Source organism: Mustela putorius, unplaced genomic scaffold (assembly GCF_011764305.1).
Source record: "Mustela putorius furo isolate JIRA1106 unplaced genomic scaffold, ASM1176430v1.1 tig00003846_pilon_pilon_pilon, whole genome shotgun sequence".
In the NCBI taxonomy this organism is placed as follows: domain Eukaryota; kingdom Metazoa; phylum Chordata; class Mammalia; order Carnivora; family Mustelidae; genus Mustela; species Mustela putorius.
This window is the reverse complement of record NW_025421999.1, coordinates 13,689,967-13,716,519: the sequence shown is the minus strand read 5'-3', so window position 1 is coordinate 13,716,519 and position 26,553 is coordinate 13,689,967. Positions and strand designations below refer to the sequence as shown.

The window sequence follows — 26,553 nt, the reverse complement described above, 5'->3', positions numbered from 1 at the left end:
CTGAAGGGATTGAAACTGGAGACCCTGCTTTTCAATAGGGAATTTGGTTACACCAGAATGATGGCTGTCTAAAAATTCTTGTTGGTTTTTAATTTAAGCCAAATAATACATTCAGTCCTCAGCCGCGTAAGTTATGGGGTCAAAGTGAATATAAATAAATTAGTTTCTAAGTCTATTGAATCCAGTCCTTCATCCCTCCTTAAGATAAGTAAATGTTTATTGAATGTCCACTATAAACATTTCATAGAACCGTTTTCACTAGGAATTACAAAAAAAAAAATACTGAAAAGACATTCAGGATGGAATAGAAAACATTATCTGAGTATATAAGACTTGGTTTTAATATAAGACTTGGCTTGTGCTTGTCACAAGCAAATTGGTGCATAAATAGAAGAAAAAGTTAATAAACAGAAAACAACCATGAGTTGTATGGAAAACAGCTCGTTATAACCTTAACATAGTAAATTTGATTATCCTCATATGAAGAAATCTAATTTCTGCCACAATCAATATTAAGACTACTCTGTAAACTCTATCCACAAATCCCATGATAAAACTTAAAGACAGGGCACCTGGGTGGCTCAGTGGGTTAAAGACTCTGCCTTCGGCTCAGGTCATGATCCCGGGGTCCTGGGATCGAGTCCCCCATCTGCTGGCTCTCTGCTCAGCAGGAAGCCTGCTTCCCCGCCCCCCTCTCTCTGCCTGTCTCTCTGCCTACTTGTGATCTCTGTCTGTCAAATAAATAAATAAAATCTAAAAAAAAAAAAAAACAACAAAAAAAAAACAAAACCCAAAACTTAAAGACATTTCTGTAGCCATCCTATGATATTGCACACAATATTCCATTTACTCTCATAACCAGTTCCGGAGGTAAGTACTACCAGTTTTCACGGTTGTGCAGATGGAAAACCTAAGGAACAAAGAAATTTTTCCTGGTATATAATGTGTATAGTAAGAGACAGGTTAAAGAGTTTAGGAACTCAGCTTTTAGCCACTGAGCTGCACCGCTTCCTACAAAAACAAGCATGTGTGTGCAGTCAAGGGAATATTTTAAAAAAAAAAAATCTTTTTTCCACATGAACCTCACTAAGGTGCTTCCTGATCAAGCTCTGAAACACTGCATCACACACTCTTATTTCAGAAAAACAGACACATGACACCAGGTTATGTGTCAGAGGCAAGACCAGAAAAAATAATCTCATGTGCATGAATGTGAATATGACATATAAATTGATCCTATAAAATAGCTTTTCCCATTTTTGTTTAAGAGCCTCCAACACTGATGTAGTACCATTTGTGACTCTCCTTTGTACCTGTTCAGGCTTTCTCATCTTTCTCGGTTCCCTGTTTTTATTACTATTCCATTTTTGGTCCTCAAATGTGATTAAATTGCCTAAACTAGATAGTACCCTTGAGAACCACATAGTAGGGCATCAACTACTTCAACTCCTCAAAGAAGCAGCAAAGGAAAAGTTTAAAAAGAGTAACCCTATCCTTAAGCTTCTTGTGAAATCTCTTGGAAATGCAAAAGCCACACATTATAATCACTATTAACAAATTTAGAACTCTAATATTTTGTTTGCTAATAACTTTTGGTAGATGAATAATACAGATACACTTCAGGAAATAAAGCTCCTTGTTAATAATGCACTTCCTAGCTTCCTTTTCTTTTTTCTTTCTTTTTTTTTAACCTCTCCAGTTAAAATTAGAGTTGATGCAGGGATTAGAACTAAGAGCTACAGGAAAGAAATAATTGCAGGAGATCCATGGCGCTGTGAGACAGGGATATACCTAATTTCTAATTCTATACTAAACTTCTGAAGGGCACGCATTACAAATCTTTTTCCATAATCGTCTTCCATACTCTACCCACCTCTCCCCCTAATGTTGTTACTGATCCGGTACTTCTTGGCTATGGATTCTCTAATACCTACGGGAGAGAAAAGATTTTTGATCTAACGGTGTAGCTTGGAAAGCGCACAGACCACGCATGAAGAGCAAAAGCAATTTGCTCCTTATTCCCCTCACCCTCCTCCACCCGCCTTTTTTTTTCTTTTTCATGAGGAAGTGTTTACTATAAAATATTCTAATTTATCTCAGCAGCTCTTTGCCTGTCACATCTCTCTTTATTTTTTTTTCCCCCATCCAGTAAACTTTTTGTCTCTTTCCCTTGGCCATATAGCTGCCAAGGGAATCCAACTCATTCGCCTCACCTCTGCCCTTGTCCGTAGTCCGCACGAATAAAAATACATTAGATCTTGGCAAAGGTCTAGAATTTAGACTTAAGCCTATTTCATCCTGCCTCCACCAAGAAGCACCCATATAGGGGAAAGAAAGAAAGAAAAAAGAAAAAAAGAAAGAAACCCAAACCCCGAAGCTCGCCTTTCTCGACGCCAGCCCGAGGACTTGGGTTCCCAGCAAAGGGCTCGAGGTACAGCCCCAGTCGGAAACTCCCAGCCTCGCTGAAGGGGTGAAACGGGGTTTTCCAGAGACCTGTCCCCTTAGGGTTTAAGAGCGAGTCCCGTGGGAGCTTCGCTTTCACTTCTCTAGAGAGTAGGGAACTACACGAGCTCAGGTAACTCGCCCCTTCCCCGGGCGCCTGTGAGTAACTGGGCGCCGCCAGGAGCGCGGGGAGGGCGGGCAGGCGCGGGGTCGCCGGAGGGGAGCGCCGGCTCGGCAGGACTGACGGCGAGCCATTGGCTACCTCGGAGACCCGGCTGCCGGCTGCAGCCGCTGAGCGGCGCGGAGGCTGCAGCGCCGGGCTTGGGACCGCCAGCCGGCGTCGGGGGTGGCTTCTCGCAGCGGGCGAGGCGCAGCAGTCCCGACGGCAAGTGGCTGTGGGCCAGGGTACCGAAGCGCGGCTGACGCCCGCCTGTGGGAGAGCCAGTGCCTTCGGCAGGTCCAAAGTGCAAGGCTGGGCTGTTCCCGGACGCGCCTGGGCGCGGGGCCCGGCGACGCGTCCTGGAGTCCCCCGGCGCGCCGGGCGCGCGGAGTGGTGCGCCTGGGAGAGGAGCGCTTACCATGGAACATGGTCTGCGGGAGGCGGGCGTGGTCATGATGACCGCCACTGCAGCAGGAGCGAGCTCTCACCGCCCATAGTCGCTGCCAGGAGCCTGGTCTTCCGCGGAGTTGCCGGGAGTCCGTGCGGGTTAGGGCGGCCTCTGCCGCTGGTTCCTCTCACCCACTCCGCGCCTGCTGCTTCATCCATCCCAAGGGGGGCGGCACACACCACGGCCCGGCTCTGCGCTTTGCCTTTCCCATAACTTCCGTAGGATCAGCCGGCAGTGTACTTTCAGTTTCTACTTTGAGCTGGGTCTGCAGGTTTGATCTTTGGGTTCACCACCGGGGTGCCTTCACCGCCCCACCTCTTTTGAGCACCTGCGTCCTCCCCTAGCTCTTCTTGTGCACCTGAAGCGGCACCAGAGGAGGGCGCGAATTTCCAAAGCCCCACAGGAGGAACCAGCGGGCCTTCTGAATGAGAACAATTCGAGGCAAAAGACTTTCCAAATGACCTCTAACCGTCTTGGCAAAGCTAGGCGACTGGGATCTAAAAGCATTGGTTGCTCTGTCCACGGAAGCCACAAACGTGTAGTGCGAAAAGCTGGGCAATTACAAGCTACGCCACCAAGGAGGCGTCGTAGCTCTTGCATGGATGTCGTGGACGATGCCAAGTCCTCTTGAAAAAAAGAGAGAGAGAGAGAGAGAGAGAGAGAAATAAAGAAGAAAAAGGAAGTAAAGAAAGATTAAAAGGGTTACGCCCTCAGCCCCTCAAACCTATGTAATCAGTCTCTTTCTGCCCTGTTTTGTAGATGCACCTGCCCGGGTGAGACCTCAAAGAAAAATAATCCTGTGGGCGCATCTAATATGGTAAGTGGTATGTTTGGACCAGAAACAAAGCCCAGAGTAGGTGGAGGAAATGGAGACTGACTGTAATAGTTAATAACTATGACCCCTACCCAGGCATTTATCAGAATTGACCATTTTTACTGTGTTTTACTGAGAAGTTAATATTTTTCTAAACCTGAATTATTTTAGTATTTCCTGCTTGAATTTGTTTTCTGATATTCTGCAGGAGCCCTGCTTAAAAGGTGAGTGAAGTAATAACAGTGATGATGATCATGGCTATCCTTTATCTAGCATTTGCTCTGTACTATATTGTGCTAAGCATTTTATACATATATACTCTCAAGCATAATTTTCTATGAGTTGAAAATTTTCTTATCTGCACTTCACAGATGTGGGAACTGAGACTTCCTTAAGTAACTTGCCAAAGTTAACAGCTAGTTAGTAATAGAGCTTTTACACAAACCTGGTGTATTCTGGCTCTAGAGTTCATGCTTGCAGCCTCTGTGTTAGCCATCCTTGGGAACAATGTGGAAATTAATGCCAGAGGGAGACAGGGTCAGATATCCCATGGGTGTGTCTTTGCTCCACTGTTGGGGACCTCAGGAAAGCTTTCTAGAGTTTCTGAGTTCTAAATTGAGACTCAAGCAGGCACTAATCTAGGGTGGTGAACATTCCAGATTCAGTTATAGTGTGAACAAAGAAAAGAGGAAAAGAAGGGAGGAAGAAGAAAATTACAGTGAAAGAGTGAGATGGAATTACTCAAGCCTCAAGTTTGGATCTCCCATTTCTCTTTTCGTCTCACTTCTCACATCCAGCCCATAGGCAAGTCTTGTCAACTCTACCTCTAAAATACACTCTCTTCATAGCAGCAGGATATTTGATTTATGCAATGCCACCTTCTGTGACCACACTCTGGCCACTTGCCACTGTGTACCAAGCCTTCGAGGTCGTCTGGTGTGATCTGGGTGCTACTGCCCTCTCTGACCCCCTGTGGTACACAACTCGCTCTGCTCCCGCTGTTTTCTTCCCTGTGCCCAGCCAAGCATCTGTCCACTTAGAATAGTATCCAGCACACAGGTATTCAGAAAGTATTGCTGAGTGACAGAACGAGAGAGAACAATTGTATGAGAACGCATGGTTGAGAGCATGCATGAACAGAAAATATGTAAAGGCAGAAGGGAAATAGAAGAAAGAGCTGGAGAAGGAGGGAAGCAAATGGGAACAGGAGACAGACTGGGATGGAGAAAAACAAGCATTTTCATTTGACTGGAGCCTAGAGTGGGAGGTGGGAGTGGAAAAACAGGAGGATGGAGTGACTTTTAAAAATGAATTCTCAGGGCGCCTGGGTGGCTCAGTGGGTTAAGCTGCTGCCTTTGACTCAGGTCATGATCTTGGGGTCCTGAGATCGAGTCCCACATCCGGCTCTCTGCTCAGCAGGGAGCCTGCTTCCCCCTCTCTCTCTGCCTGCCTCTCTGCCTACTTGTGATCTCTCTATCAAATAAATAAATAAAATTTTTTATAAAATGAATTCTATAACTAAACACACCCAGATTAGTTACTTATTAGTCTAAAATCCCTGACAGCAGCATTGAGGTATGTAATTGCACAAAGCCTGCACCTTTTCTTCTTTTTTAAAAATACGTTTCAGGGACAGATAAAAGAGCATCCATCAATAACTTCCTCAAGAGGAAATCCATTTCCTTTTTCATGAGGTCAACATAAAACCTGGCAGAATAAAGGCTTGTGCACAAGTAAACTTTTGGGAATCATGAGAGGAAATTATTCAGAGCTCCAGAAGGGGACATGTAAATTCCAACCTAAACTCTGACCCCAAATGTGAAGAATCACACTAAAAAAATTCATAAGACATTTAGAATTTTTATTGGTATATGAAAAAAGGATATGCTCTAACTCTATCAAATTATTATTATTTCAAATTATTATTAAATAACTTTCAAATTATTATTTTTCTAACTCTGTCAAATGAATTATAGCATTTTGAAAGAATTCCAAAATAAAGTCTTAAATTAGTGGTTGATACTTTGATAAGCTGAACATTATTTTGTATAAGACAGATGAACAAAGATTAAACATTCTATAAATGTTTATGTATTAATAGTTAATGATTAGAGAAATGGAGTGGTTTTTATAATGTTCACTCATAGATTCAATGAATTATGCAGAAAAGTCAACACAGAAACAAAATAGTGCATAGCTTGTGAATTACAATTAATATATATTAGAAGGGAAAACATCATCTCAGAATGATTTATATAATGCAATAGAAAACACTGAAATGAAATGATATAAATATCTACTTAAAGGGCAAATTGTTAAAGATGAATCAATGTCATTTTAACTGTTCTACCATCTTCTGTCAAATTAGTCAGTCAGTGGTAAGCCTGAAAATATTTTCTTGATTAAATATCTGAACTATTTTTGCCCAACGTAATATGGCTATTGTTTATATAGATCTGAATGCTAGCTAACTTTCTGTCTATGGATATTTTCTGAGGTTCCTATGGCTTGATTTTCCAGGTCTAATGCTTAACGTGTTTCCAATACGCAGATACACACACAGACATATCACATAAAGCCTCGCCGTGTTCTGTGTAGTTGCATGGGGGCCAGTGCATGGAAGGGCTCCCTGCTTGGTTTAATATTCCGCTATCACTGTCTTGGAATTCTTAATTATTTTTGGACAAGGGTACTTTCGTTTTCACTTTGTACAGGGCCCTGCAAATTCGCTAACTGACCATGCACACACATATAGGCGTATCTTCAAGGTATTTTCGGTCTGGTGGGGAAAACATATATTAAATATGTGACTTCAAGGATAAAGAATATTATGAAAAGGATAGGATAAGATATATTTCACACAAGGGTTTAAGGCAATCTAGACCCATTTTAAAAATCAGTGAAACTAGGATCCCAAAAGGGTTAATTTACCTGTCTAATGGAAAAACAGCTATAAGTGGATAATATATAATTCTAAATCATATCTGTTTGATTTTCAAGCCCGAGATTGAGGATGGGTTTTGATTTTTATCAAATGACTACTGAGGATCTATTTACAAGGTCAAATTTTTTTTTCTTATTGCATTTTTAAAGAAACTGTAAATTTACCATAATGCTAAATTCCAGTGGCTAATACTTAACAGACTTTTGCAATTTTTTTTGTAATTTGTATAGGTCTGTTCTTCATATTATATTTAACTAGGCTTGGGCTATCTTGTCAGATTTTCTTAGTTTCATAAAGGGATTTGGAAATTCTATTGTTTTCTAGAACTGTGTTTAATCATTATCTGAACTATTTGTTTCTGGGTGATTGACTAGAGTTTACCAATAACACATACTTAATTTCATGAGATGCAGCCTAGGAATAGGATGAGATTGTCCATTTAAAGCATTAGAAGAGTAAAAAAATAAAGTTACTTATAAGGCTGAATCAGAATATTAGGAACCCTGCCAAAAATGTGTATGTCCACATATCAGTGACTGCTGGGGCCATGAAAAAGAATGATATCATCCAACTTAGAAGAGATGAGAGAAAGAGACACGAACATTAGGGGGATCATGAGACACAAACATTAGGGGTAGCTGGGGAAATGGGTGCCCACCAACAAACTGACCAAACAGTGGACAGCAGGGTAAGAGAGAGAGAAGTCGGTATCCCAGGATAGAATGTCAAAATAGGCTAACTAGTCAGCATTTCCAAATGTCACAAAAAGATCAAACAAAAGGAAAATTGAAAGGTGTATCCACTGATCTGGCAGAGCAGAGATTGTGGTCAACATGACAACAATTTAGAAGAGCAGGATAGATAGAGGCAATGTTCCAGTTTGTGGGATGCAAGGAAGGATACAAAAAGAAGAGACAACTTTTAAAGATCTGTGGTAAAGATAAAGAAATCGGGTTTGAAAGGCATGTAAAGCATGATGGAAGGTTTCATGAGGTACTAGAGCATATTTATATATTAGTTGGTAAAATTAGGTTATTTGGAAGAAGTAGGAAAGGCTAGAACCAAGAAACTCAAGGTACATGATTTATTTTTTTTCCCTATCCTCTCTTCATTTCTCTCTCCTCTTTCATTTCAGTCCATAAATTGTGTAATTCTAAACAGTCAGAATCCATTAGGAATCTTGTGCCTAATTTTGTTTCTTATCAAAATGTCCCCTCTGACCTCACTTGTGTCCTCTGGGTTGAGAATTGGCTAGTGTAAGAGAGAAATATTTCCCAAATTGTCTTTTGGAAGGAAGAGCACTGTCTTCTATAGCTTGTATTGTCCAATCCTTTTTACATAGTAATGGATATGTTGTTGGCACTTAGAGAATTCGTTTATATACTAAATTTTGGAGGGACTGGGCTTTTAACCATTGCCTTCATAGATGATTACTTAAAGAAGATTACACTTATGACAATGTTTTATGGAAATTACTTGAAGAAAATGGAAAAATATTTTCCTTTATTTCTTTAAAATCCCTGACAGAGTCCCTTTAGAGCATCCAGTTACTATGTGAGGCTGTTTAGTTGTTCTTATGAGCTCTTTGAACAACAGCGACAGTGTCTTACTCAACCTGGAGTTCTCGAAAGTCAACAGAATTCCTATCAAGTTACAAATTCTTCCCAAGTATGACTTGTAGAAAAGGGCGATATCAAACTGCACAGGTCTTGACTTGCTGTTCTTACAGAGAATCAGTGCTCTGGGCAAACCTGTATTAATACCCATGAATGTTATAGTAAAAACTATTGACTGACATTGATATGTCTAAAGTTCTGGTAGGCTTGTTAAAATTCTGATTTAATATGAATTTAGACTGCTTTAAAGATTTATTTATTTATTTAGAAAGAGAGCACACTTGGGCAGGGGGAAGGCAAGAGGGAGAAGGAGGGAGAGAATCTCAAGCTGACTCCATGCTGAGCACAGAGCCCACATGGGGCTCTCGATCTCACAGTGCCAAGATCAGGACCTGAGCCAAAACCAAGAATCAGTTGCTTAACCAATTGAGCCAGGCAGGGCCCCTAAATTTAGACTTCTTTTTCTAAAATGGAGGGCTATGTGTCCTATTTAAATCCTTTTATTGTTAAATTAGAAAATGAGTTCAATCTGCCTCTCCTTCAGGCAAGCCAAGTTGTTCCAGCACATTTGTCATTGTGTTGGACTGTGATTGGACTATCAGAACATCCATTAACTCGTATATGATGTGGAATGATTAAGTGTATTGCAGTAGTAATTAAGTCCATAAAAAGTAATCTAAGAAGAGCTTGTACTTCCCTGAGTTCTCGGGGTATCAGTCATTCCTCTATGCCAATAGTGTGTTGATTAACTGGCATCCCCGAAGCCTGGAACTACATTAACATGCTTGCCTAAAATTTTAATGTACTAGCTGGTAGTGACATTTATACCTCCATGAGAAGAGCACAAAATTGGAAGTTTTGGAGAGGAGCTCTTGAGTTTGGTTTATCAGAAAATGATTTCTTCAAACAATGGAGAAGAGTGTCTTAGGTTTCTTGCGTAATATCCTCTATGAAATGGTGACTATATGTTTTGATTTCTTTATTTCTTTTACAATGTTAATAATTCTCCATGATGTTTAACTAACAGATTTTCTAATCATGTCTTCCTCATTAGATTATTTTTCTAATAAACACTTCTGTTTAATGTGGGTAACACATTGTTTTTTTTGTTTTTTTTTTTACTAGTGAAATGTAGTATTTTTCTATTTCTTATTATTTCCTTCTTCTCAAAATGATACTCTTTGTCATTTTCATTCTGAGACTTTTAAACTTTTACTCAGATTAGAAAAATGAGGATCCTTTGTTTCTAATTCCAAACTAACCCATATTAGAACTTTTAAAAAAATCTTTAAATTTAACTTTATGAAATTAGGGCTGTTTACCAAATGCAAATATATACTCATGTATTAAGCTATTTGAATTTACTTTTAAACTTTTAGTATATATTTTTTTTCATTTCATGTACATGATCCAAGTGGCCTATGTTGAGATACAACAACAAACAAGACAAAAACAAATATCGTGTATACTGGGTCGTTGATCATTTAAGAATGGTCCTCTGAGACTAGAGATTTTTGCAAGCATTGTTCAATGGCCAGGTATAAATCAGGGAATTTAAAGTAAGACCACCAAACAATCAAAACAAAACAAAACTGGGGCGCCTGGGTGGCTCAGTGGGTTAAAGCCTCTGCCTTTGGCTCAGGTCATGATCCCAGGGTCCTGGGATCGAGCCCCGCATCGGGCTCTCTGCTCAGCAGGGAGTCTGCTTCCTCCTCTCTCTCTGCCTGCCTCTCTGCCTACTTGTGATCTCTGTCTGTCAAATAAATAAATAAAGTCTTTAAAAAAGAAAAAATAACCGAGGACTTTCAAGAGTCACAAGACACTATCAGAAGGTTAAAAAAAAGAGTAAGGGTCCAAAGAAATCTCAGGAGGTTGAACCTAGAAAAGCATTAGGAGATAAGGAAAAGAGCAAGTTCATACTTTTGCTACAGTTATTATTGCAGTTTGTAAGCTCCTGGGAGCCTCTCAGCTATAATCTGAAACTGGCCCATGTCCTCAGAGAAGAAGGAGAGACAGAAGAGACAAGCCACTCTAAGTGGGAAGGGGTCTTGTGGGTGGCAATAAGACAAGTAGATCTCCACACCTGCTAACCAAATCTTAAAAGTTTATATAGACATCTTAACTGGGTTCAATCACATCTACACCATCTAGATGGTCTCAACATCACATCATTATTTCAAGGCTGTATCCTTAGAGCAGCCTCTGTTGGGTGGGAGAGGCAAGCAGAACCTACATTCCAAGGGATGGAGGCAAAAAGGGCAATGGGGAATCTCTGATTTGGGGATCCAGTTCAAGCTCAACCAGTAGTCACATCCTCCCAGCGGCCTCCTCCAACATGTTAATATGGTTGCTTTGTGTTAATATTGATTGAAACTACTTATCTTCTTTATTACTTTAGTTTTCTCTAGGTCTTTTGATGCTCTTAAGAAATCTTTTTTTTGTTTGTTTGCTTTTTAAAGATTTTATTTGTTTATCTGACAGAGAGAAATCACAAGTAGGCAGAGAGGCAGGCAGAGAGAGAGAGGAGGAAGCAGGCTCCCCGCTGAGCAGAGAGCCTGATGCGGGACTCGATCCCAGCACCCTGAGATCATGACCTGAGCTGAAGGCAGCGGCTTAACCTACTGAGCCACCCAGGCGCCCCCAAAAATCTTTGTTTTGACTTTAATTTGACTTAATACAATTCCTTTTTCCCTCCCCTTAATCTTTATTGAATATTAAACTGTAAAAGGATATAGACCTCGTGACAAACCTGTTCTTGCAAGCAGATCTTTTTGGCAGTTCTCATTTGGTATCTTATCCTACTGTGTCAGTGCAGCTAATTCAATACAACTTATCATTAAATGGAATTAACTGGACCTTTGCTTTTCCATGGAAGTAAGTACTAGCTCAAACATTGTGTGTTTCTGACATGTATTGTGGCCAAAGTGATGAATATCTTCCACAGAAACTTAACTTTCTTCCTGAGAATATTCAAGATTAATACATAAAGGTGCTCAAGTCTTTCCCAAACCTAAATAACCCTTCTTTTAATCGTACACATAGTTATCAAGTAACACTATGTGGCATGCACTATTCTAGGTACTTGGAATATTTCAGTGTAAAAGACAGACAAAAATAATTTCTGGTACATGGAAGTTTACATTCTAGGGGAAGAGATAAAAAAGAAAAAAGTAAAAAGTACATAAATTTTAGAAAATTACTAAGTTCAGTGGTTAAAAAAAAAAGTAGGATCAGGACAGGGGATTTGTGCAAGTGGAGGGGAGGAAGTAGGGGAAGAGAGCTGTGATTTTGAACAGGCTTCAGTAAGAAGTTGACATTTGAACAAAGACTAAAATGTGACTGAGTGCATCACATGGATGTCTGTTAGAGGCATCTTCTGGAGAGAAGAAATCCAGTACCAAAGATTTAGGGCAAAGGATGCTTGGAGCCTTCGAGCTCTCTGTTTCCGATTAATCACTCTGCTTTCTCCTTCCTTTCTTTACTGAGTACCAAACTCTGTAGTTTACACTTAGAGTTTCCACTCCTATTCATTTTCACTCCACTGCACCCTGACTTCTGAAGACCACATCCCAGGTCTTCAGTGAACTAGTTGGTTGATTGTTGATGATGTTATTTCTTAAACTGACTTTTAAAAATTATAAAAGCAGACATGTAAAGTATAAACATTTAATAAATGGAGACAAGCAAAATTTGTAAAAATTAACACTCCATCTAGATATCACATTTATTATGGCTGTGCTGTTAATATATATTTTTAACCAAAATGAGCTCATACTATACATATTGCTCTGCAACATGCTTTGTCTTCATTTACTTGCCTCCATCTTTAAATTTCAGGAATTCTTATCTAAAACCTAGATGTGCAGATTTCCAAAATTGACCCCTGAACTTCTATTACATTGGAGCTTTGGTTTCTTCTTTTAGTAGATTATTATTTAGAAACCACAATCTGGGCTTTAGAAGCTCTCACTGCTTTTTTTCAAAAAATCCACTTCCAGTTTCATTGATGTGTTCCACTATATCTCTAGCTTCTATCTCATTGATCTCTGCTCTAATCTTGATTATTTCCCTTCTTGTGCATGTGGTTGGCTTCATTTGTTGTTGATTTTCCAGTTTTTTAAGGTGTAAAGAGAGCTGGTATAGTCTGGATTTTTCAGTTTTTTTGAGTGAGGCTTGGATGGCTATGTATTTCCTCCTTAGGACTGCCTTCACTGTAGTATCCCATAGGTTTTGGACCAATGTGTCTTCATTTTCATTGGTTTCCATGAATTGTTTAAGTTCTTCTTTGATTTCCCGGTTGATCCAAATAGTCTTAAGCAGGGTGGTCTTTTTAGCTTCCAAGAGTTTGAATTCCTTCCAAACTTTTTCTTGTGGTTGAGTTCCAGTTTCAAAGCACTGTGGTCTGAGGATATGCAGGGAATAATCTCAATCTTTTGGTATCATTTGAGCTACGGTTTGTGACCCAGTATGTGGTGTGTTCTAGAGAAAATTCCATGTGCACTGGAGAAGAATGAATATTCTGTTGTTTTAGGGTGGAATCTTCTGTATGTTCTATGAGGTCCATCTCTTCCAATGTGTCATTCAATGCTCTTGTTTCTTTATTGATTTTCTGCTTAAATGATCTATTATTGAGAGTGGAGTATTAATATCCTCTACTGTTAATGTATTTATATCAATGTGACTCTTTATCTTGATTAACAATTGTCTTATGTAGTTGGCTGCTCCCATACTGGGGGCATAAATATTTACAATTGTTAGATCTTCTTGGTGGATAGGCCCTTTAAGAATGATGTAGTTCTAGACCATTTCAGTAGCAGGGGAAATTACAGGTTTGTGTTGTTCTTTCTAATTGCATTTTAATAATTCAGCTTCTTTTTCCTTAATTTCTTTATTTATAATGTTATCATGTTTCTTCTCACTGAAGGATATTGACTTCTGATAGAATTAATTTAATTCCTTATTTTTTAACAACTGATATAAATTGGCTGCAAAACATTGATAATAATATTATATTAAACAATATACCTTCTAACAGAATTTTAAATTGCCTACATAGTTCTTTCTGTTCCTTGAACACATCCCTTTAAGGACATATATAACATCAAAATGCTGTATTCAAAGTCATTGAAACTCAACTTTTAAAATTTATGGCTATTTAACCAATTTAATATATGATAGGTTCAGTTGTTTCCAATGGTATTTTTAAAATTTAGTTGTTTAGAAATGCCTACTGCAGAAGCTCTGTGTGGCAGGTTCTATTTCTTTTTCCTTTTCTGTCCCTTTTTTTCTCCCCCCAGAGGAAAACCTTTTCTCCGTATCAGAGCATAGAGACCATTTTTGTTTTGTAATAGCTGCATTATATGTAAATGGCTCATAATTTTTTCAATCATAGTCTATTGCTGGCCCCTTGTTTTGGATGCAATCTTATAAAAGCACTTTAGGTACATCTTACCACTTAGTCTCCTTGACATCTCAGAAGTATTGGATACTTAATCACTCCTTCTTGGAATATTTTCCCCCTCGTGGTTTCTTTGGACATCCCTAATTCTCATCTTGTTAGACTTAAAATCTTTCCTCCTTCTTTCCTGGATTCTCTTCCTCTGCCTGTCATAACATTTTTATTCTTCAGGGTTCTGCCCTCTCCTCTCCTCATGTTGCACTCACTTCCTAAGTTACTGCATTCACTCTGATGTTTATTTTCATTGCCCACTCCGTGCCCCTCCCCCGCCACTAGTCTTCCATGACCTTAAATTCCAATCCTGTTACTCAACAGGTTTTTGTGCATCTACCTGAGTTTCTCAAAGAGATCTCCAACTCAACCTATACCAACATAAGCTTATTTTCTACCTCATTTTTTCTCATTGTATATTTTTCCAAAATATGTAGTTTAATTGTATCTTTTATCTCTCAGTCTGGAAACCTAAGAGTGATCAAATAAACCACTAAATCCTGTGTGATACTATTTGCTTGCTACTAACTGTCCTCTCTCATCTGTTCCTGCTGCCTTTTTTAGGGAGTAGGAATCTCTCTCTCCTCCACTACATCCTTAAGAGATATTTTTGAAAAACAACTGGACTCTCATTCCCTGCTTTAAGTTTTTCAATGACTTCATGTTTCCTAAGGGCAGTGTCTCTTGGCACTCTGCATGGAATACAAGGCTCTTCATGATTTGGCTCCACCCTCCTGCCATACAATTATTTGCACAGACACTCTACTGGCATCCTGAATCCTCCAGTCATTCGGATTCTCAGGCTTCCCTAGCTCTGTACCTGCTGTGCTTGCAGCCTAGAGTGCCTTTGCCCACCCCATTCTTCAGGTTAAGCTAGGTATTTCCTAAGGGATGTTATCTGTTTAGTGTCAATTGTATGGACTAGGTCCTTTCTTTATCAAATTCTTAGCAGCTATACTGTAAAGGTTTTGATTATTTTTTCCCTTCATTGTGAAATCCTTGAAGATACAGACTTCTTTTTTATTTATGTTATCTTTTAAAAGATTTTTTTTTTAATTTGACAGACAGAGATTACAAGTAGGCAGAGAGGCAGGCAGAGAGAGAGGAGGAAGCAGGCTCCCTCCTGAGCAGAGAGCCTGATGTGGGGCTCCATCCCAGGACCCTGAGACCATGACCTGAGCTGAAGGCGGAGGTTTAAGCCACTGAGCCACACAGGCACTCCTTATTTAGGTATCTTTTGAGCCCATAACAAGGCTCTCTTGCCTTAGGTATTTGATTTAAATGTGCTGAATGAATGGATGGCTACTTCTGCTGTTGAATGTGTTACACTATTAAAACTTTCACAGTTTCTGGAGGTTAGACACCCATCTTGTTTGCGGTTCTCTTCTCAATATTTAGCACAATCCCTGGACATCACTGGCACTTAGTACATGTAAAGCCTCATCTTAGGCAATGGTGGTTGTATTCATGCTGATATATTTTGTCATCAGCTGATAACTAGGTCAGAGCTGGAATATCTCACTCAGATATACTAGATTCAGATAGATTCTACCTTTTACACACATTTAATTGAGTTGTATATTTGAACAGATCTATTACGATTTCATCCTACATAACAGTGACTAGCATATTTCACTATGTTAAAAATGTGGTATAAGAGACATTCCTATTCTGAGAAGTTCAATGCCTTCGAACCTCACATAATCTAAATAAAATAACACTACGAAGATAAAACAAGGCTTTCTTTAAAAAAAAAAATGGTCCCCAAATGGATTTTATGTCAACTAATTACGTATTTGTGTGTGTGTATGTGTTCTATAACTGAGAAAGAGATATAAGGAAATCTCAAAGTGAAAGGGAAGAGAACCAAGTTAATTATGAAATAGCTCCTTATGTCAAACATTTCCATTTATAGGTACCTTTAATTTGAAAATAGAATAGTTTTAGTTGTAAGGTCTACTTTAATTATGTTGTCCTCCTTCTATTCCTTCCCACAAACAAACAATTTGAAATCAAGGAGACTGGTTCTAGAAATTATTTCAGAATCACTTGTTTTTATTTGCAACATTTGGTTTATGAGAATTATTTGGTTATAGCAATATTTATGATGACTAATAGTGGTTTCTAGGCAGCATTGTAAATAGAATTTTATAAATATGTGTCTTGGCAGATGGAAGGTGATGTTGCATAAAGTGAGTCTGTAAAATATGTTTCATAGACTAGTGTAGGTGTTGGTTTTGCTGTTGGGTTTGAAGTTTATTTGGAATTTGGAATTGTGAATTAAAAAATATTCTATCTGGATTGGATGGGCAGCAATTTGATGACCTTCACACTACATTCACTGATGAAAAGATATTTGCATCAATTTTTTAATTAATTTGGTCAGACCTCCTCCATATTGTCCAATATATTTTAAATACTTTCAAAGTATGAAATGCCACTTAAATGTCACTATATTTTAGTAATGCTGATAAGGTAAGGGTGATCACAGGAAGAAACTATATTTCAAAACTAACAAATTATGCTGAAATAGACACACATTGAAGAATATGAATATTGCTATAATATTCTATATCTTGATTACTAATAAAAAGTATTATGAATATTTTAGCACTCTGGAATTTTTACCTCTTAATGTTTCTTTCCCTTTTCCATTTTGAGTGGCTGTCTTGCGAATTTATACATCTGTTTTATGTTCATGTTACCATTTTTCAAAATGTATTTTGGAAACCCCTTGTAGAGTAAATTGCAGAGCCACTAGTGTATTACTTTTCAGAATTTATGGGTTAAGTTTCAAAGACAAAGAAAAAAAATTCAAAAACAAAAAAATTTTTTAAATATAATTATTAATTTATTTTGACCAGGTCACAAATTCAAATAGGTGCAAGGGTCATGTAGGTAATTTAAGGTGATATAGACAGACAACCTTCTAGGGACTAGAATGCCTGCCTGGAGAGCTCAGCCCTTGTCTAAAGGACACCAGAATGTAGTATCAGCATTGCCTGGTTCCCAGTCTTGCAAGCAAGCCTGAAATTTTGCATATTTACTGGACTTTTCCAAGTTTTAAATGTTAGTTCAATTCTTTTGAACACTTTGTTTGCAATCTCTGTTTTAGAGTAATATCTCTTCATAGTGCTTATACCCTTTGTAAGCTCTTCTTAAAGTTTTCATAAATTCAACTCTCTTCTTTTTCTCTCTAAATTATCAAGAGCTTTATGGCAATGTATGAGAACAAAGAGTAAATGTGTCATATGGTCTTTAATCAGTGAAGCCTTCCCCCATATAAAATAGCAACCCCCCCACCTTCTCCCTATATATTTTTCTCCATATCATTTATTAATATTTTACAGATTATATATTTACTTTTTTGTTCATTGTCTTTTCCTCTTCACTATAACATAAGCTTCACAACGATATTTTTTGTTCATTGATGTATGTTTAGTGCCTAGGACAATTACTGACAAATAGTAGGCCCTAAATAAATACCCATTACAGGAATGAATATTCTACAGATAATCAACTGCATATGGGAAGTAACTAAGAATTAGGGATATTTTACCTTGGCCAGAAAAGACATCGTCAGAAATAACAACCAACAGTGTATTGGCACTGGCTCATACTGGCCTATAAGATCTGATTGAACGTGTCTCTTAGATCTACATTTAGTGACATCCTATTGTTTACTTGAAGCAAGTCACAGTGAGAGTATTTCTGCTACAGAATCTAGCAAACGGTACAAACATGTCATTTACGAGAGCACACCCCTGGACACAATAGTTATGAGATACTGGCTTAGCAAAAGAAAGTACTTTTAAACATTTAGAGCACTCCAACAAAGGAATGGCCTAACTCACAGGCAGTATTTAAGTCTGTTTTAGAGATGTACTTCTTCAGATTATACATTGTAAAACTTTGGCATGTAGTTTATGGTGTCCTGCTGAAATATTTAAGTTCAATCTTTCATTTTTTATCGACTGAAGTAAGCCCAGGTATTTTATAGTTTTATTTCCACTTACTTATGATAAGAATAGTATATCAGGTATCTGTGAATATGATATTTCTTGTTATATTCTCTCATAAGGTCTTGTTTCTTTGTGTTGTTCCTGGTTATGGTCATATCATTGTGTGCTAGACATTATTTTAGAAACCTCATTTGTGGGAATAATTAGAGGCTTAGAATGATGGACATCGTTCTCTAGAGAGAACTTTTGTTTTCTTATGCCAGCTAACTAGACATTTCCGGCTATCATTTCCAATCTAGGACCATCTTAATGTGAGTTCAAAGTCTGAGGTTCATTGAACCATCCAGATGATGAAGAACCAGGCTATACATCTGTGCAAGGGCTGTGTTACTTATAGTGCCACTATAATGGGGGTACAACTTTTTGGTGTCTCAGTTTAAAGTAATGAGTGATTAATTAAAGCCCTTCTTTTGAACATTTATTTTTTATTTTTCCATTTTTTTGGTAGAGAAGCCTCTTCTTGTTTTGTGGCTGCAATATTTTATGTTGAGAGAGAGAAAAAGAAGGAGATATTTAAATATCCCCCCTTTTTTAACCTGAATAATCTCCACTTATTTGAGTCTTCCCCCCCCCTTTATTTTGTTATCTCTGTCTCTTGCTAAAAGCAGAGAAGATGCTTCCTACCCCTTAGAAATGGGTGGTTGCTATAAATCTGGTTACAAATGCCAAGGTGGGAGGGAATGGTTTGGAGATCTGCTTTTTAGCATGTAGCCTTCTTAACTCCTGTTATAAAGTTCAGTCCCTTGGGTTTTTGTTTTTTGGTTTTTTTCCTCCAGAAAATAATCTTCAGACTCCTATGAGGGGCCAGGTAAACAGAAGTAACTTGTCTTTGTGTGGTAGGATTGTGGAGCTGGAATCATATTAGATTGCACAGACATTTGTTTCTAAACCCCCATTGTCAGCTACACTCCTTACTCCTGCCATCCATAGAATCTGACCAAAAACTTTCTATTGAGAAGAATCCATTCTCTTCTGATGATGACACTTCTACAAAGAGATGTGTGTGTGTGTGTGTGTGTGTGTGTGTGTGTGTGTTTCCTCACTCTGCTAACCTCTTGTTCTCATTGTCTTTTTTGAAATTTTATAGTTTTTTATTCATTTAAACTTTAAGATGTTTCGAGGCATAGAAGAGATAAATGCATATTTCAAGCTGTCAAAATGGGTAGAATTAGGATTTTAAATGCTTTCTCAAGGCTCCCATCTATTCTCGTGTTTTCTGTAGTCACTTTTATGCTCATTCCATATCTGTATTTCTAATCCAGATCCCATTTCTTTGCTACTACTACTACTACAAATAATAATAAAAGCAAACATTTAAGTAATATTTATTAAATTGCAACCATTGTTCTAGGTAAGCACTTGACAAATTCATTTAAGCCTCAGCGCCATTATATAGTGCATCAGTTACTTATTGCCAAGATAGCTGTATAAGAAACCACTCTAAAATTTTAAAATGTAAAACAATAACTACTTACAATTTTTCACAAGTCACTGGTTCTACTGATCTGGCCTAAGCCCGAAAGACGTTGGCCTGACTCACTCACCTGTTTACAGTCAGCTGCCTGGTTGGATTGAGTTGTAGATCTAGGATGGACTCAAATAAAACAACTTGGTCCTTCTCTGTGTGGTCTCTCATTTTTCAAAAGACTAGCCTGGGATTTTTCTCATGGCCATAGCAAGATTCCAAGGAAGAGGGCAAGTCTTGAAACCTAAGCTCAGACTGCACACTACCACTTCCTACATACTCTATGGACAAAGCAAGTCAAAACACTAATCCAGGTTCAAGAGACTAGGAATAGATTCTGCCTCCTTATAAGAAGAGCCACGATGTCAAATGCCAAGTGTCTGGATCTAGTAAAGAATGGGAGTCAACTTTGCCACTTTTTTTCCACAGACGGGTATTATTATCTTCATTTTAGGAGAAAATGAGATATGAAGAGCTAAGTAAGTGGTTGGAGGTCATGGAGTAATTAGATGGTGGCATTAGGACTTGAATTCAGGCAGTCTAGCTTCCATCGGTGCCCTTAACTCCTACAATCTACTCTCTCTCAAGTGGGATATTAAATCAGTTGGTGGAATGATACAGGAGGAAAGGCAAACGATATCAAAGAAGCTTTGAAATAACTCCACAGAGAGAAAAAATGAACAAGCCATATAGAAGAAAAATGAGGGTTAATGTAAGAAGATAACACTAAGAACACTTCTTTGTAAAAAAAAAAAAATGGTTTGCATGTACTCTGTGGGTTTTGGAAAGAGAGAAGGCATGCCATTGAAGGCACATGGCTTACCTGGGGCTGCAGCTTGTTAGAACCCATCTCATTACAGTAAAACTGGAAGGAAGGCACAGTAAAAAAAAAAAAAAAAAAAAAAAAGAGTTACACGGAAGGATAAGATCTCAGTGGTATGAACAGTCAGGGAAAGGGTTTTGCAACTTCTTGTGCCAAGTGCATTCTTAACTTTAAATCTTATAGTTTGGTTGATTAAATTAGTGTATGATGCTCCATGCTCCATTTTTATATAAAATTGATGTGGCAATGTGATCCTCCTTCCCTAGTTAACATACTAGATATACCCAAATGTGTTATGTTGTAGATTTTCTTAAATTTTTACTTATATTTGTATTACTCCCTACAATAGTGTCTTCCTTGATCTCTCAGTCCTGTTTTTCTACCTCCATTTTTTTTTTTTTTTGTAGCAGCCAAAGCAATTTTTCAAAGGCACATTTGGCCATAGCACTATTCTGCTTTAAAATTATCTGTAATTGGCTATTCTTCAAATTGGCTGCACCAATTTGGAGAACAGTGTGGAGATTCCTTAAGAAATTAAAAATAGAAATTCCCTACGACCCTGCAATTGCACTACTGGGTATTTACCCCAAAGATACAGATGTAGTGAAAAGAAGGGCCATCTGTACCCCAGTGTTCAGAGTAGCAATGAATGCAGTTGCCAAATTGTGGAATGAACCAAGATGCCCTTCAACGGACGAATGGATAAGGAAGATGTGGTCCATATACACTATGGAGTATTATGCCTCCATCAGAAAGGATGAATACCCAACTTTTGTAGCAACATGGCTGGGACTGGAAGAGATTATGCTGAGTGAAATAAGTCAAGCAGAGAGAGTCAAGTATCATATGGTTTCACTTATTTGTGGAGCATAAGAAATAATACGAAGGACATGGGGAGATGGAGAGGAGAGGGAGTTGAGGGAAATTGGAAGGGGAGATGAATCATGAGAGACTATGGACTCTGAAAAACAATCTGAGGGTTATGAAGGGGCAAGGGGTGGAAGGTTTGGGGAGTCTGGTGGTGGGTATTACGGAGGGCATGTATTGCATGGAGCACTGGGTGTGGTGCATAAACAATGAACTCTGTTACACTGAAAAGAAATTAAATTCGAAAAAAAAATGAAATCAATACAAAAAAAAATCTGTAATGCCCATTATCTTCAGAGTGAAGCCCAAATTCTTTAAGGACACTTATCAGGTGGACACTGTTTGCCTCCCAACCTATTTCTTACCTTCCTTTCTCTCCCAGCTAAATACTTTGCAGAATTGCAAATGTGTCATACAGTTTCACGTCTCTTTCCCTTTGCTTACATTGTTCTTTTGACAAGAAATATCTTGATGAACACTGGTTTTCTTTCTTTCTTTCTTTATTTCTTTCGTTCTTTCTTTCTTTCTTTCTTTGCAGTTGTGTAAATGAAACTGAGTGATTTACACTCCTGGAAACTTTTACTATGCTTGGAGATTAACATAGTATAAATAGTAAAAAATTACCTCACTTTTTTTTTTCAGTTACACATCATGTGTTCTAAGGTTTATACTAGGTTGTAATAATACTTGGTTCTCTAACCAAGTATCTATGAATGCTCCCTTAACACAAAGGTCCAATGAGCACCACAAGATCTATAAGAACCTACAAAACGGAGGTTCCACAAACTGCAATCAGAAATGTGTCTGAGTGATGACTGTGGTATGAAGGCAGTGAGAGAGTGGGAGAGAGAGACAGACAGAGGGAGAGAAATGGAGATTGAGAGGGAGAGAGACAGCAGTAAGAGAGCCTAACTGGAGAGAGAGCCTGGCCAGAGTTAGGTCTGCCATCTTCTGCTTTAGTGGAGCGTCTTTGGTCTTTCATGAAATGGACCACAGTCCCTTCCTGTCTTAGCCTGGCTCACTTTGCAAAGAATGTTAGGTGAGTCTGGGCTACAGTGGTCCCCAGGAAAAAGGAAGACAAACCTTAGTACCATCAACGCAGGGAGCAGGTAAGAGCAGCCTTTGTAGAAACATCAGTTTTCTGCATTTGTGGAAACATCAAGTCCCATGGTGTCAGCTTTAAATACTGCTTCCATTCTGGTTTTCTGGGAAGTTGCAGTTAGAAATATCCATAGATTTGGTCTGTTGGTTTGTTATTAGAACTAAAAAAATATTGGCAATTGTTTCATCAGTTATTGGTTGTTTGGTGTGTTTTTTCCCCTTTTGAAAGCCATTGTGTTTTAACATCTGGAAGAGGTGGGGGGAAAAAAACCCACACATGCATCAGTGATCTTTTGTGCTTCAAAGTGCTCCCCAAACTGACAGGGTCACATTTCTAAATTTCTCAAAATACAGAAGAGTTTTTTAAATAATCGGGTTTCATTTTTCCAGTTTTCAATATCTTTGAAAGCAGATTTGTATACTCTACAAATCAGAAAGCATTAGCATCCATCCTTACAAATTGATACATTGTTACTATAGAAATATAGTTGCAACATGTCCACCTACACTCAGCAGATGGTCTAAATCCTTCCAGTGTTGTGTGGGAAATGACCTTGGTTCACTTTACACTTAAAGCCTCAAGGGCACCACCAGGCAAGTTATCTGTACAAGAGGTCACAGAACAGACAGGTTTACAAACTAAATTCTATCTCGAGCTCTAGGCTTTATTAAATAAGTTTAAAATAAACTGTGAAAAGCAAGAGGAAAGAGTGGGGTCGTTTAACCATCTGAAGATATGAGGCAAGCAGGGTGGAAAATTCTCTTGAATCCTGGGCTGTCACAAGGTAAGGCTGGGTCTCAACAAAGATTTAACTATTTGGAAATATATTACTGGCTATCTAAGTTTTAAATTAGATATTTGTTTTTCTAGAAAACTAAGAGTACAAAAATCTACAGAATAGAAACTTTACGTAATGAGTAGGGTGCTAGGCAAATGTAAGACGTTATTGTTTTTGACATTATCAGCAAAGTTGCTCTAGAAGCACAACATTCTTGTTGGAAATACCATCGTGGTAATGAGTTACTCAATTAGAATCATTGATTCACTCACTCATGTAATTATTTATTGATTTATTATGTACCAGTATAGTCTTAGACAGTGAGAATGGAAGAGCAAATATTCCTACTCTTACAGAACTTCCGTTCCCGTAAGGAGAAAGAGAGAGACAATAAAAATAAATAAATAATTAAGGTACATGGTATTTAAGATTGTAAGTACAATCAAGAAAAAAATAAAGCAAACAAAGGGTGTTTGAATAAGAGGGTTAGGGGTTGCAGTGAGGGGAGGCTTCACTGGTAAGGCCTCACTGAGCAGAGTAAGCCCTATTCCCTATAGATGTTTGGGGTGGAAATCTGAGAACATTTCATTTCGTGTTAAGAAGAGACAAGAGTCTAGAATTAGTTTGAAGATAGAGCCACCAGGATTTGTTAACAGGTTGAATGTAGGTTGTGACAACAGCCAATGCAAAGACCCTGAGACAAAAGAGTTCCTCATTTCTTTTAGGAGGCGGAAAGCAAGACGGGAGATTGGAGAGGTCATGGCAGGGCCATATGTGTAAGACTTTGTAGACAATTTTAAGAATTTGGCTTTTGCTTAAAGTGGGAACTGTTCATTTTATATGCAGGGTTTTATACGCATACATATTTTACATGCAGATTTTAAGCAAAAGAGTGATTGGCTATATAGGGTTGACATTTGAAAACGGTCACTCTGCCTTGTTGAGAACAGGCTAAAGTGGATTAAGGGTGAAAGCAGGAAAACCAGTTCAAAGAGTGTTGTAATAATCCAGGTGAGAGAAGCTAGTGACAGAGTTCAGGGTGATAATAGTGGGGTGTTAGGGAGAGGTTAGATCTTATATATAATTTGAAGAATGAGTCATCAGAATTTGTTAGCAGAATGGATGTAAGGTCTGAAAAAGAGAGAAATCAAGGCGAGTCCAGTGTTGTCTTTTTTGTTGTTGCTGTTTTTTTTTTTTAATCTGAGCACCTGAATGGACTATAATAGCGTTAGCAGAAATGGGAAAAGGGTGTAGCATTTGGAAAGCTCTGTTTTGAATATGTCAATCTAAATTCTAAGGGTTACATTAAAACCTTAGATACATGAATATGTAGTTCAGGGGAGAGCTGGTGTTCTGCATGACAAAGTGATATTGAGAGCCATGAATCAGGATAACATCACCAATGCAGTGAAGATACTTAGAACTGAGACTAAAGGACTGAGTAGTGAGATGCTTAGGCATTGAAAGGTCTGGGAGGAGAAGAAGGGCTGAAAAGTAAACAGAGTAAGAATAACCAGAGACAGGGGTAGAAAATTTGAAGCATTGTCTTGAAAGCCATGTAAAGTACCATTTTAAATGCTTCTTTGATCAAATAAGGTGAACACTGAGAATGGCTCACGATTGGATTTGATAATCTAGAGGTTATTGGAGATGTTGATCTGAGAGTGGTTCAATGAGTGGCAAAAGCAGGAGAAGAGAAGGAGCAGGGGATAGTGTGGACAAGGCACAGAGCAACAGGGAGGACTCGAAAAGAAGGGATGGGTCAAGAGAGTTGAATGTGTTCTTTCTTTTTTTTTGGAACTTAATATGAACAAAATAACGTACTTGAATACTAATGGAAATGATCCAGTGTAGAGTGGGAAATTGAAGATGTGGGGTAGGGAAGAGGGGAGAGAAGAGAGATTTGAGAATCTGAATCCTTAAATAGGCTATGTTGAATGTGACCAAGTGCCCAACTAAAGGGTTGGCTGAGATAAGGTAGTTCACCTGTAATTACAAGAAAACAGAGTATATGAGGATCTCTACTACCGGCAGATGTGATGGGGAAGCCCCTGAGGGTGTCTTCTGATTTCTTCAGTTTTTGTTTTAGCAAATTGGAAAACTCAGTGACCAGTTGAGAGTGATGGCAGGAGAGGGGTTGAAGGCATGAGGATACATTCACAGGAAGAGTCATGTAAGAGTGGGTTAGATGGTCACAGCATACAAGCATGCCGGAATAGGGCGGAGGACGCAGGTGGGGGGGTGGTAGTGCTCTAACCATGATTTGCTCCGGGCAGTTCGGTGTTCTAAGGCTAGTTAAAATTGCTGGAGTTCTATCCTTAGTTTCTATCCTCTTCTGCCTCTCCTTCTTGAGGCCTAAACCTGTAATTACTCATTCCTTGTCTAAACTACACTGCTTTCACTTCTGTGGTTTACCTACTGTCTTGAGGGCTAATTGTTTGCACTTTGCATTTATTCCATGATTATATTAATAATTAAAGTTGACCATGGTGGATATGTTTGGCTAAGCTAGGACTTATGACTAGATTTATTTTTTCCAATCCGTAAGTTTTATCGCATACCTCTAAATGATGAGAATACCTTAAATAATATAATACCATAATTATATCTAAAACAATATAATCACATATGTTTTCAATGTTCACTTTTATTTTGTTTATGTTTTAATTTATTTTTTATTTATTTTCAGCATAACAGTATTCATTATTTTTGCACCCCACCCAGTGCTCCATGCAATCCGTGCCCTCTATAGTACCCACCACCTGGTACCCCAAACTCCCACCCGCCCCTACAAAACCCTCAGATTTTGTTTTTCAGAGCCCATAGTCTCTCATGATTCACCTCCCCTTCCAATTTCTCCCAACTCCCTTCTCCTCAATGCTCACTTTTAGTCAGCTTTCTCATTATAATTATTTTTTCCCATTTGATTTGTTCAAATTAGGAGCTAAATGTGTATCCTATATTGTATTTGATTGAAATATTTCTTAAATATTAAGCATGCTATATTGCTTTAGCTCCTTAAATTCATTTGCTTAGACTGTGGGATCCTTTGTCCTCCAGAGTAGACCTGGAATTAAAAGAAATTTTTTTCGAATCGAGTTTGTGGAATGGGATCATTGGAACATCACTATAAATTAGTATATCATTTAATTAATAAGTGATATCTACATCTGGCCATAAAACCTTTACTTCTGTTTAAAGAGTTTTTTGAACGGGCCAAGAGGACATGTATTTTTGGGAATGTCCCTTTTATCTGTTTCTGTACTTAGACAGGAAAGAAGGAGAGCAGAGGGCAAAGGAGCCCCAGAAAAGGGAATGTTTTCCTATTTTTAGTTTTATCATTTTAGCAGAAAAAACAATATTGTGGCTGCCATACAATGGTCAGTATCAGGTGAGAAAAGATACACACAAGAATTTTCAACTAGGCTGTCCTGAACCCCTAAATCTCCACTGATAGATTTTTACTCCAAGCTCAAATTTAGTGACAGAGTTGAATGGAGAGTTGAAAAAAAAGTTTTTTGTTTTTGTTTTTTAAAGATCTTATTTTTTGGCAGAGAGAGATCAGAAGTAGGCAGACCAGCAGGCAGAGAGAGAAGGGGAAGCAGGCTCCCTGCGGAGCAGAG

General features: G+C 38.4%; 2 protein-coding genes across 4 annotated transcripts in view; one reads left to right on the top strand and one right to left on the bottom strand.

Moving 5' to 3' along the window:
- The window catches only part of IL7 (interleukin 7), a 45,411-nt gene extending 41,690 nt beyond the window's left edge, over positions 1-3,721 (bottom strand). The window contains exon 1 of the mRNA XM_004762312.3: positions 3,021-3,721. Within this exon, the coding sequence (XP_004762369.1) occupies positions 3,021-3,030 (10 nt within the window). The 5' untranslated portion in view covers positions 3,031-3,721. The remainder of the gene's footprint in view (positions 1-3,020) is intronic.
- LOC106006808 overlaps positions 823-26,553 on the top strand; it is a 60,692-nt gene continuing 34,961 nt past the window's right edge. Inside the window, exons 1-2 of one of the 3 annotated variants that reach the window (XR_006601508.1) lie at positions 823-2,575; positions 3,810-3,867. Coding sequence is in view for 1 of the 3 variants with exons in the window: in XM_045063181.1 (XP_044919116.1) it covers positions 3,865-3,867 (3 nt within the window). In the remaining 2 variants the exon portion in view is untranslated. The remainder of the gene's footprint in view (positions 2,576-3,809; positions 3,868-26,553) is intronic. The other 2 variants (XM_045063182.1, XM_045063181.1) reach the window with 2 other exon arrangements.